Here is a 12,755-nt window from a genome sequence, read left to right as displayed (position 1 = left end):
AAGCTCTTTACCTGTTTTATTTCCCTGATTTAAGTGTCTGAGAAACAATTCTCCTTTGTTCTCCTAGGCTGCAGTGGAACAACTTTACCAGGGTTTTGGCATTTCCTTTCCTTTATAAAACATGCTCAGCAAACTGCACCAGTTGACTACAGTTTGGTAAACTGTTAACAATTATGACATCTGCAGTGTTTTATAAAGCAACTAATTTAATAAAATCACAATTGTGAGGACTTAAATTTTGTGTTAACTCCCAAGAGATATTTTTGGAGCGTATAGAGCCGAGCTCTTGGGGATAGAGTTCTCTGTATACTTATAAAGCTTAATAAATGCCTGACGAGCAGTTACAGCTTTGAGACAAAAATGATGTGCCAGGCCCTGCATAGTGTCACCCTAGAGCAACAAAGGGATAGGGCTGCCTTCCTCCTCTTATTTATTTGGGCAAATTGTTTGGTTGTTTAGATACTAAGGCCTAATTTTAAGTCACTAGAAGAGCTTATTTGAGATAATTGAGCTTGTTACTCAGGTTATGGCTGTAAGTAAGCATAGATTGGGTGATCATCTTTATTATATATTTTCTTTTAAGCAATTTAACCAAATTTGTGGTTGGAGTCTTTTTTGAAACCATCAGAGAATCAAAAGCAGGGACAGAACAAAAAATGTTTTAAATTTCTCTTAAATAGGAATTAGGAACCTCAATCAAAGCTCTGTTAGACTACTGAGTGTAAGACAGGACCATCTAAATGATTTGAGGAATTAATAGGAAGCAGTGACTACACAGCAATAATCAGAGCAAATAAAGATTGTTTTAAGGTAGACAAGGGCTAAGATTTCCTTGGCAGTAATAATGACATACAGTGAATTTAAAATCTATTTTATTATAGAGATCAGTTTCTAACAAATGGAAATGTATCATCTGTTCCTTAACTGTGTAAATAATATTAAATTCCTTTGAAACTGGAATCTGCAGGCACAGGTATTCTTTAATCAATATTGTATCTCTAAACAGAAGCCAGCCTTCAGGAAGATGGAGCTTTTGATCTTAATACCAATATCTATATAAAGTGGTGTAGATGAACAAGCACTGTTAAATAATTTCCTTGTGAAAATTCTCTAATTCTTTACCCACTATTCACAAAGGACTGGTTATGGTCAGTCCCGGGGTTTTACAACTTGAAGACAAATATCCCCGACGCATTATTCTACTCTGATTGCAAACATCTGTCGGCAGCTCATCTCAGTACAAGACAGCAGGCACCCAGGTCACCTCGGCGATACCCACCCTCCTCTCATCTGAACCCACCTAACCTGCTAGCATGTCCTTCAGACAGCAGCCAGTCTGAGGGTCCTTCAGCAGCACATTTACAATGTCATAAAATTTGTGTTCATACGCGAGCGTGTAATACAGGTAGACGTCTTCACAGTATGTGAGTAGCTTCTTCAGGTTTTTCACAGCTGTGTCTGCCGGCTGCTGCCGTTTACATCTAGACAAACGGAAGAACCTTCGGGTTAAGCTACTGTGTTTGGAGTGAGGACTGCACTCTGACACAGCTCCTCACAAAGGAGAGGATCCTGGAGTTTGAGAAATTATCTAAGACTAGTCTTAGGGGATACCAGGTAAGATAAACACGGAAGTTATGTCATTAAAAATGTTACCTTCATGCTCGCCTTAGTTGGAATAAGGGCAGTACTCCCAAGGGGGCCCCTGAGGTTTAGGGCTGTTGGTACTTCAGGCAGGCTGAGTAGCTGTCCTCCCGTTTTAAATACAGAGCACTGGGAGGACACTGTTCTCATTCATCTGTCTGCCTAAATTTGTTAAACGATCTCTCGCTTCTGGGGATTCTTGACGTCTGCCATCTCAAGCGGAGGCAGCTACAGGCATGTTCTGTTTAGCCATAAAATTCTTACCCATACCTTATCAAAGCAGAGGCATTTTAATACTTACTTTGTGGAAATCTCTTCAAATATACTAGATCTTAATAACCTTTGCTGCTTAAATTCTTCCAGGTAATTAAAGTCTCCTTTAAGAATCACTTGTTGGTAGAGGATTTCTGCCCAATCAGGAACAAAGTCATAGGCCTCGGCCACAATAGAAGCCTTAAAAGGAATAGAGGGGAAGATTCCATTTAGCCCTATTTGATGTAAAAGTAAAGGCAAGCTGTTCTAGAAAACAACTTAATATTGTACATTCATAGTGAATGTGGGCATCAACTATGTTGAAAGGCTCTACGTATTAGGGTTGGGGAAAAGTTTGGTGTTAGTTTGACATCTCTCTGCCCTTAAACCCCAAACATCTTGCAGTGTTTTTAATCTTCACAATGCATTAATAAAAACTGCTGAGAAACAATATTTTTCCCACTAACTCAGCTGTGTAATGAACAGGGAAAGGGTTGATTCCCTGGTAACCATTTCTTCAAGGGCTCAGAGCCAGCCTCCCAGAAGCCCTGACTCCCTCTGCTAACCCAGGTGCACCATCCTAGAAACACCGGGGCTAGGAGATGCTCAGCCCTCCGGCAGGTCCGCCCATCCAGCCCCAGCTGTGTAAGGGGCAAGTCTGTGGCCTCGCAGCACGAGGAACGGAGACCGCACCGCCTCACCATTTTCCAGCCTCTGTCCAAACAATATGCTCACAGATACTGCCATGGAAGACAGTTTGGTTTCTCAGCTCAAGTTAAGCTTAGAATTCTCCTGGTTCTGTCACTAGCCTTGACACCTTAGGCAAGTCGCTCGACCACTGGGCCCCATGAGCGGGACAGCAGGAGAGAGGATGCTGGCTAGATTTCCTTCCTTGCTTACCTGGTAGAAGCGAGGTAGAGCGATGAGACAGTCCATCAGCTGGTGGCGGCCCAGGTTGATGAGCATCGTGTTCTGGCCCGTGTTCAGAAAGTGAATCTGCAGTGTTATCAACTTGGTGAGCCGGTGACAGTGCAGGGCCTGTCGCACACAGGAGTCCTGAGGGACAAGGGTAGAGGAGGCACAGGTAGAAAGACTGTTGCCACCTCCCCTGTGAACCTTCCGGCAACTGAACTCACCCCTTCTGCCCTGAGTTGGCCCCTTCACTTGGAAGAGCCCGGGGACAAAATCAGATCGCAGTACAGACCCCAAGCCCTAAGGCCGGGCTGAAGTAGGGCTCTGCTGTTACCTTGGCGTAACTTTCCGCCGCATCCAGCATCAGAGTCAGGGCTTTCAGCAGCAGCTGCTTCAAGTGGTGCCCGTCCTTGAGGCTGTCCTCTGTAGGAGAGAGAAGGAAACCTGATGGATGTGTGACTCCCGCGGCTGCTCCCATCCCGCTCAGTGATGGCAGGCTGGACCGGAAACAACCCCGCTCACACACGGAGGCAGGCACGTCTCAGGTAAAGGCCATCGGGCCCGAAGCGCACACACTCTGGTAGGCCTCCTCTAGTTCTCAGAAACGTCAAGGCAGGCTGGCCCGGCCTCAGCAGGCGCACTGCTTCCCGACAGATGACACCGCAGGCACACGGGACTGCAAACGGGGCAGGTGCCTTCCACAAGCCCTTCACACGCCCTTCCACATGCCGTCTGCTCAGCTGGGGCCCCACGGAGTGGCTGTTAGCAGCTGAAGTGGACAGTATTTAGTCTCCTGGGCTCTCGCCCTTCTTAGTCCTAAGAACCTTGGCTGGCTGGTGGCACTGGCCTGGGGGACGCTGCTGTGACCTGTGCTCACCCCAGGGCTGGGACTCGATCAATTTCAGTTGGATGCAGGCAGCTGCCTCGTGGTTCTCCCCGATCTCCCGACACATGCTGAAGCACAGAGCGATCATGTTGTGCTTCTCGCTGTCCCCGGGGCGGCAACGTTTGATGTAGTCCAGGAGGGCCGTCTTCAGGGTGCCGCTCTGCCCAGGAAAAAAGGGGGTACCGAGGTCAACCAGTGACTGCAAGGCAGGCGTGACTGGCTGAGTCCCTTGGTTCAGAAAGTTTCTTAGAAACTCCCCCCAAAAAGAAAACCAAAAATGAATACAGAAGTTGATGCTGCCCTGAGTATAAGAAAACAGGCACATCCTCTCTGCTGGTGTGAATGTGAATGGTAAAACCAGTCAGAAGGGAGAACCGAAAAGATGAGCACATGTGCCTTAATCTAGCAATTCCACGTCTAGGAATCGATCCCTTAAGAAATAAGCAGAAGACGGGCGCCTGGGTGGCTCAGTCGTTAAGCGTCTGCCTTCGGCTCAGGTCACGATCCCAGGGTCCTGGGATCGAGCCCAGCATCGGGCTCCCTGCTTGGATGGGAGTCTGCTTCTCCCTCTCCCCCTCCCCCTGCTTGTGTTCCCTCTCTCACTGCCTCTCTCTCTGTCTGTTGAAAAATAAATAAAATCTTTAAAAAAAAAAAAAAAAAAAGAAATAAGCAGAAGTGCTGAGATACACATAACAAAGATAAATTTTAATAGCAAACAATTAGAAATAATCCAGATGTCCAAAACAAGGGCTAAGAGCATACCATGTAGCCATTAAAACCAGTGTTGATTTGGAAGATATTCATGACATGCTTATTAAGTGGCTCTTTCATATCTACACAGCATGATGAAAGTTTTGCTAAAACTGTGTAAAAATGTATGTATCTATGTTTGTGGGTGCCTGTACATAGAAAGGGCCTATACCAAATTGTTAGCAGTAGCTGTCTCCAGATGGTCAATAGACAACAGAGGGCTATTTTTCTGGGGCGTGCTATTTTCCAAGTGTCTTTACGCTGAATATGCATTACTTTTGTAATCAGAAAGAGTTATTAAAAGAATATTTACATGCAGAAACAAAAATGCCTCAAAAACGATCTTAAAAACCTGGGGTATCCTGAAGGTGTACCTAGGTCCAGGACTCGCTCCTCTCCTGACAGTGGGACTGGTTTGTCCTGAAACTAGCCCAGCACTGGGGAGAGTTTTTCCGCTTTGTCTCTTTAGTCCTGCTGGGCTGAGCTCAAGTTCCCAGAAGCCAAAAATGTGCCTCAGTTTTTAAATCTTCAGAGGTACAATAGGATGAAGCAATGAATTGGCCAAATGAATGACTTGGAAACAGAGGCTCTGTAAATGACATGCCTGGTGTCACACAGCATGCTGAAGACAGACAGAGCCTGAAGGCCGGGCAAGTCTGGTCTTTGCTCCCAAGCCTCTTTTGCTTCTGACCTTCCTATGGGTCATCACTATAAATCGCTCCACAGCCTTCCAGGCCCAGGCCTTGGCATTCACTCCCTAAGGCTTTCTCATGGTCCCCCGAAAACTCTCCACTTCTGAGCTGCTTAATCCACTTCCACTGAGCTCACGGAAAGGGTTCTTGCCCCGCCAGAGCCGGCATTCAGACAGGTGACGGAGGCTGAGGTGCAGGCGCACTGACTCCCTTTGTTCCTCATTGAACGGCTGTCAGCATATTCGCTAGCTGTCTGAAGCCAACCTGAAGCTACGGCTTCCAGGGCGTGTCCTAGGGAGTTCTTTAATTCCCTCCCTCCATATCCGGGGCTCCACCCTGATTAGGATGATTCCGGAGAAGTCTGAGATTCCTAAATGTCCCTAGTATGTGCCATCCTGGAGCTCAAAATACCATACACCTACCGGATCCAACTTCTTCCTCATCAGCACTTCAAAGTAGTGCTTTTTATGCAGCAAGTCAAATATGTAGGTCATCTCGTTGTACCTTCCCATGCCAGTGAGGAGACGCACCTGAAAGGGCAAGGGCCGCCTGTGTCAGCCTCAGCTGGAGTTCTCTGAGCCAGCCCGCCACTACCCTCCTGTTTGGTTGCTTCCAGATGCCAAGCTCCAGGGGGCAGAAGGGCTAATGCCAGGCTGCCATTCTTCACTCCCTCGCTCCCTTCCCATGGACCCAACAGGGGGCCTCCTCCTCTGGAGGATTCAGAAAGGCTCGTCACTGGGACACCAGGGGCTGTTGCCACCTCTGTCGTGTGTAAACATGACTGTAAGTGCCGACGTGCCATCGGTGCCCAGGGGCTTGCTCAGCCACCAGGGGCATGAGTCGTCAGCTCATTTCAATTCAGAGATCACACTGAACCTTGTTTCGGGGGGAAATACAGCTGACTTAGCCCTCTAGGAAAACTAACTGCCCTGGCAAGCGGGTAGGCCAGCCCTGGAGCATGGCAGTGTTGATTTGGAAGATACTCATGACATGCTTATTAAGTGGCTCTTTCATACCTACACAGCATGATAAAAGTTTTGCTAAAACTGGAGTGATTTGCTAAATCCTCTGGAGCGATCTCGGATTTTGACAGCAGTCATAACCTGGAGCAGAGGGTTGAGCTGCCCACCCAAGCAGGGAGTGGTATCCAGATGGGCAAATTCCCTAAGACCTCACCAGCTCTGAACTGGCTGCCAGCCTATCTGTTCTCTCAGAACTTTCCTCAGAAAGGAGGGTAGGAGGTCAGGGGCTTACATACCATCAGCCCGTACTCTTCATTGGGGGCCAAGTGTTTGTCCGTGAGCAGCCGGGCAGCTTGCAGGACCCGGATGATGCCCTCCATGTGGCATGTCAGCGTGAAGCAGTGATGGGCCAGGATCAGCAGCTCCGTGGCTGGGGAGGTGAGGCGGTGGTAAGACAGGATTGTGAACCTGGGCAGGAGGGGGAAGGGGCCTATACAGACAGCCTGTCTGGAGAAGGCCCCCCCACCAGTCCTCTGAGATCCTTGACCTCACTGGCTTTGAAGTAGAATTTGGCAATATACACATACAACTTTAAAAATGGGTATACTTTTGAATCAGAAATTTATCTTAGGGACATAATCACGGATGGGCATATAAACTCGCCTGTAAGGATGTTTGTCACAGTGTTTGAAACAGGAGAAAACTGGAAGCCATCTTAAGGTCCCAAATTAGGGTATAAAAATTTTTAATTCTATGAGAAATACTGTGTAACCACTAAGAAGGATATGTAGAAGAATACGGTCATGGAAAGATGTTAATGACAGCATGTTCATAAAGTAATTACAAACAGTATACACAGGATAATGCCACTTTTGAAAAACTGAAGCCTACAGACTTGCATAGGAGAAGATCAGAGGGACACATACTCCCAAATGCCTAGAATGAACGAGATATTGTGGAAAGCTAGCAGGCTTTGAAGTCACAGAGTCTGGGTTCCAGGAACTCCTCCGCCACATGACAGCTACAAGTTAATCAACTTCTCTGAGCTTCAGTTTCCTCCGAAAATGGGGATGGTGATCGCCACTTTGTAGGGTGAGGGAAGCAGCAGCCGCTAACCGCCGCACGTTACCAGGTGTCTTTTTGTGCGATTCTACAGTCAGGGCTGCTTTTCCACCGTTGTTGTCTACATTTTCTTCAATGAACTGCTGGCTCTCTACCAGGAACTTATTAACCATGCTGGAGGGGCAGGGATCCAGAGCAGGAACAAGGATCCAAACGGAGTTTTGGAAAGGCTAACGCCAGGAGACTTCTTGGAGACCTCCGTGGGCCCCAAGCACGTAAGAAAATGGCCAAGAACTTACTGCAAGACAGTTCCCCATGGGGAACCGAGGAAATCTTGTCCAACAACTTCATGCCCACCAATGTGCGGTCTTGACACAGCGTGGTCAGCTGAAGAAAGGTCTGGCTTTCCTCTGCTGGGGTGAACATCTGCTTCTGTCCTGTACGTAGAGAAAGATGGGGAGAAAGGTGCGGCTTTAACCTTGCGAGCTGAGAGCAAGGTTAGAGTCCCCGGCCGGGAGGCCCACTCTGCCCAGGTCCGGGCACCGGAAGGGGATGCCGAGGGAGCCGCCAGGGCAGCTCCCTGCTCTGCTGAGCTCACGTTCCTTGGCCTAGTGTCACCTCACAGGTCGGCAGGGGTTCACCAGCTCAGAGAAAGGCCCGGCTGCTCTAAGCATAATCGTAAAGCAATAAACGAAAAGCAATGACGACAACGCCACGTGTTCTCCCGACAAGTGCAACCTGGCAAGGCCAGAGGGCAGCGTGCAGGAGGCACAGGAGCGTAACCCCCCACTCCTTACTGCTGGGACCTTGAGAATGTGCCCTGAGAGGCTGGGGAGGCCGGCCGGGTAGGGCACCTGTTCCCTCCGATGGAGTCAGCAGCTCCCGGGTCACCTCTTCAGCCACAAGTTCAGCCACCGTGTCCGGCTCGAGGCCCTGGGTGCTGAGGAAAGTCTGGGCGCGCTTGCATCTGTCAGGCCGCTGAGAGGCCAAAACCGCCCGGAGCACGGCCTCGCCGTCCTGAGCGGCCACGTCTGTGTAGGGACAGCCCAGCTCCTGAGAGGAAAGCAAAGTCGGCCAAAGCTCCTGGGAGGAGCCCGGAAAAAGCCAGCGAAAGGCAGCCCTTTCTGAAATCCCACGTGGACTGACGGACTCCTCTGTTTGCTGAGCTTAAAGATCCCTCACCCCGAGCAGGAACCTTAGAAGCAGCAAGCACCATTTTCTAGTCCGTCCTTTCACTTCACCAATGAGCTGAAGCCAAGCAAGAGAAAGGCTTGTCTTCACGAGCCATCAGGTGACTTAACATCTTGTTGAACACTGAGCTTTTTAAATGTTATGAAATGTAAGAAAGTTGGATAAAAAGGCAAGAGCCCCTCCTCTACCGTTCCCATGGCCACAGCAAAACCCTCCATCTCCAGAGAAGCCCTTCCAAAGGGCCTTAGTGCTTGGCATTATTTCTCTTGTGCTCTTCTGCTTCTTAGAGTCTATTATTTTTGCCCCTCAATCAGCACGAAGTCACAAACAATTCTTGGCTGCTCTGGTTCCTGTCTTTATAGTCCTCACATTCCATTTTATTTTATTTTACAACTTATTTTGGGCTCTCCCTCATAGAAGTCCCCCAACAATCCTGCAGCTAACTAAGCTATCAGGGCCAGAAGGGACCGCGTCATGTATAGAGGGAGAACCAGGAACCCGGAGGTGTGAAATGTCTTGCCCTCGCTTCTGGCTGGCTGGGCCACAGCCAGGACTCAAAAGGCCCGGCACTTGGCCTAGCATCCTCCCCAGTATTCCCAGGGATGCATTTACAGGGGCCAACGTCCCGATGAGTGATCTGCTCCCACATCATGATTATCATGTGAAGGGCCAACTTGGCAGAATCCAAAATCTACCTCCAACTTCCTGCTCCAGCTCCCCCACTAGCTCCCCCGCGGACCCCACCCTTGGGCACGTACCTTGGCAAGTTCATACAGACACAGGACCTGCCGGCAGTAGCTCTTCCCATGAAGGCATTTGCTTGTCAGAGTTTCCAGATTAGTCACCACTTCATCACAGGGGGGCAGCATCACAAACGTTTCACTATCCAAACTTGAAGCTGGAAGCAGATACAGGTCTGAGGGGGGCTTTGAGCTGGCAAGTGGAGGCCTCTCCCCAGCCCCCTATGACACTAGCTCTCTGCTCACAGCTTCCTCCATTGCACCCCCACGACTCCCCCCTGGATCTGGGCCCACTTCTGATCGGGCCCACACCCCACTTCAACTTATTTCATCGCCATCTTCCAGGAAATTCCAGCTACTTCAGAGGCCTCATAGGCTACAGAAGACTCCAAGCCACCTAATGAACACTCTAGATCATCACCAAAGATGTCTGCTAAACTCTCTTCCACACACCCTTCCCCTTTCTTCTGATATCACATGAGTCACCAGGTCTAGCTGTGTCTCCGAAACACGTCCCTGGTCACGGCCTCCATTACAGTGTTCATGACCTTGCGTGTGAGAGGCTGCGGCCGGCCCTCCCCTCTCTCCATGTCAATCTCCCACAGACTCAGGAGAATCTTTCCAAAATGCCAATCACAAAAACCAAGGCTCATCTGGATAGAGGCCTGAAAGGCATGATAAAAAAAATTAAAATCCATTCCTGATTTTAAAAAAGAAACAGGGGTGCCTGGGTGGCTCAGTCATTCAGCGTCTGCCTTCGGCTCAGGTCATGATCCCAGAGTCCTGGGATCGAGCCCCGCATCGGGCTCCCTGCTCTCCCTCTCCCACTCCCCCTGTTTGTGTTCCCTCTCTAGCTGTCTCTCTCTGTCAAATAAATAAATAAAATCTTTAAAAAAATAAAGCTCTCAGCTGAAAACAGAAGAAAATGGTCTTAATTTGAGAAAGGGTTATTAGGGAAAAAAATGTAGAAAAGAGTCACACTGTTCCTGGGGCGCCTGAGTGGCTCAGTCGTTAAGCGTCTGCCTTCGGCTCAGGTCATGATCCCAGGCTCCTGGGATCGAGCCCCGCATCGGGCTCCCTGCTCGGCCAGGAGCCTGCTTCTCCCTCTCCCACTCCCTCTGCTTGTGTTCCCTCTCTAGCTGTCTCTCTCTCTCTCTCTGTCAAATAAATAAAATAAAAAAATCTTAAAAAAAAAAAAAAGAGTCACACTGTTCCTAACAAAAACAAAATTGAAGAATTTAAGTATGTATCAATAAAGTACTGTTAAGTAATAAAATTTTGAGTAAAATTATAATTTAAGTGTGTATCAATACAGCATTAAATAGTACATCCATACAGAATACTCTGCAGCCATTAAAAAGAATGAGGTCAATATATGTGTACTGACAGGAAAAAATGTAGAATAATGATATAACTTCATTTTTGTAAAAAATAAAAGGGGTGTATGTGCACATGTACATGTGTAAACCCACACAGAGAAAGTGACATGTACCAAGCACGTAAAAGACATTATTTGGGGGAACGTGGTGGGGGTGGTGTCGACTGGGTAGATGACTTTCACCTTGAACTTTATGCACTCCTGTACTGTGATCTGTTACACTAAGCATGTAATACTTCTGCATTTAAGATATTACACATTAAAAAATATGCTTTAAAGACCAAGAAGTAAATAGCAACTCAGACCGTGTAATTCCCTGCTTAAAATCCTTCATTGGGGTTCCAGTTCTAGGGCAGGGAGAAGCAGCTCACTACCCCATTCACTGCTCACCCACTGGACTCGGGAAAACCCGGCACACAGCAGACAGCACTAAATGACACAGATTATCATCTTTTCCCCTCTAGTAACCTCTAGCCTGAATGCAATGCTGCCTGAAACCCAAAACCAAGCACTAAGACTGACAGACGTTAGTCCAGGAGCAGGAAAGGGAGCTCCTGATGCCCTTTCTCTCTCATTTCAGCTCCTAAGCAGCGCCCAGACTGCGGTGGGAGGGGCCGAGGCAGCAGCTGGTAAGATCCCAAACTCAGAGCGGAACCTTATTTTTAGATTCGAGGTGTTCTGGTCCCAAGACAATGCAGTGAGCCCTTGTTTCCTTTCGCATTACCCTCCTGTCTGCTGGCCCAGGATGCGGGCGTGGTCAGGGACGTGCTGACAGAATGGGGGAGCTAGGACTCCAATTTTGGGCCAGAAGATTGAAAAGGGAAGCCTCAGGGAACCAGAAAATACTTGGGAGAGAGAGTCAGAAAGCCACGCAGTAAAGTTGTTTATAAACTCTAGGGCTCACTCCCAGGCTTTACATATGGAAATCTGCTCCTAGTCAGCTAGCAAGACCCTGAGCACCTAATTCACAGCCTCCTACCGGGCTGCAGACTGATCTCAGGCTGTTGCACACACATACCTCGGAGCTGAATGGCACCACAAAGGCTTTGAAATCCGAACTGATAATAGAACCACAGTCTACAGAGAGTGGGTTGGAACTTGTAGCCCACACCTAACCAGGTCAACTGCCTGCTGAAAAAATTAAAAAAACACCATTCCTCATAAGATTTAAACAAGACCCAGAGTCTCATAACATACTAATCAAAATGTCCAGAATGCAACTTAAAATTACTCAGCATACAAAAATGCAGGAAAATCTCAATTCACAGGAGAAAAAACAATCAACAGATGACACCTAGTACTAAAATGACGTAACTGTTGAAATTACCTGATAGTGTAGGCAACTTTTTTACAAATTGTTACAACGAACAATTATAAATGTTCTTGAGACAAACCGAAAAACAGTCTCAAAGAAACAGAAGGTATAAAGAAGAATAAAATGGAAATTTTGGAAGGGAAAAATAACTGAAATTTTAAAATCACAAAAATAAACTCAATAGCAGCATGCAAATACCAGAAGAGTCAGTGAAATTGAAGGTGGACAAACAGAAATTATCCAATCTGAAAAAAAAAAAATCCAATCTGAACAACAAAGAGAAAAAAAATGAAAATAAAAATGGAATAAAGTCTAAAGGACTTGGAGACAGTAACAAAAGTTCTGTGATTTGGGTCACTGGAGTCCCAGAAGGAGAGGACTACGAGTATGGTGCTTTGAAAACATAATGTCTGAAAACTACTGAAATTTGGTGAAACACATAAACCTAAACATTCAAGAATGTTCAGTGAACCCCAAACAGGATAAACCCAAAGAAATACATGCCCGTCAATGTATAATCAAACTACTGAAGACTAAAGGTAGAAAAAAAATGAAAGCAACCAGAGAAAAATGCATTATCGATAAGGGAAATGATGATTCAAATGACTTGCAGATTATTCACCAGATACTATGAAGATCAAAAGGAAGTTCTACAATATGTTTTAAGCACTGAAAGAAAATAATGAATTTTCTATATCCAGCAAAAATCATCCTCCAGGAATGAAGGTGAAATAGACATTCTCAGATGAATAAAAACGATGAAGAAAAACTAAGAGAATGTGTAATTATAATTATTCTCTTGAGTTTTTAAAAATATGTTTTTTTGGTTGAAAGTAAAAATTCTAGCATTGTTTGATGGGGTTTTCAATGTTATGGAGATGTAATATAAGGCAAGTAGGGGCACCTGGGTGGCTCAGGTCAGCTAAGCAAAGGACTCTTAAATTTAAGCTCAGATCATGATCTCAGGGTTGTGA

At 47.0% G+C, this 12,755-nt stretch overlaps 1 protein-coding gene across 4 annotated transcripts in view; it reads right to left on the bottom strand.

Moving 5' to 3' along the window:
• Window positions 1-855: 855 nt before the first annotated feature.
• SPG11 (SPG11 vesicle trafficking associated, spatacsin) overlaps window positions 856-12,755 on the bottom strand; it is an 82,152-nt gene continuing 70,252 nt past the window's right edge. For 3 of the 4 annotated variants that reach the window (XM_045900169.2, XM_045900170.2, XM_064570529.1), the window contains 10 exons: window positions 9,107-9,246; window positions 8,012-8,210; window positions 7,457-7,594; window positions 6,392-6,525; window positions 5,556-5,663; window positions 3,683-3,851; window positions 3,140-3,228; window positions 2,794-2,949; window positions 1,943-2,094; window positions 856-1,481 (listed from right to left, as the gene is read on the bottom strand). In XM_045900169.2, coding sequence (XP_045756125.2) covers window positions 1,301-1,481; window positions 1,943-2,094; window positions 2,794-2,949; window positions 3,140-3,228; window positions 3,683-3,851; window positions 5,556-5,663; window positions 6,392-6,525; window positions 7,457-7,594; window positions 8,012-8,210; window positions 9,107-9,246 — 1,466 coding nt within the window. In that variant the 3' untranslated portion in view covers window positions 856-1,300. Of the gene's footprint in view, window positions 1,482-1,942; window positions 2,095-2,793; window positions 2,950-3,139; window positions 3,229-3,682; window positions 3,852-5,555; window positions 5,664-6,391; window positions 6,564-7,456; window positions 7,595-8,011; window positions 8,211-9,106; window positions 9,247-12,755 lie in introns of those variants that run through there. The other variant, XR_010405026.1, reaches the window with a different exon arrangement.

Source organism: Mirounga angustirostris, unplaced genomic scaffold (genome assembly GCF_029215605.1).
Source record: "Mirounga angustirostris isolate CCGP_5_RB_7025 unplaced genomic scaffold, mMirAng1.0.hap1 SCAF_9, whole genome shotgun sequence".
Classification (NCBI taxonomy): domain Eukaryota; kingdom Metazoa; phylum Chordata; class Mammalia; order Carnivora; family Phocidae; genus Mirounga; species Mirounga angustirostris.
Note: the sequence above shows the minus strand (reverse complement) of the source record. Positions and strands in the feature narration are given on the sequence as shown.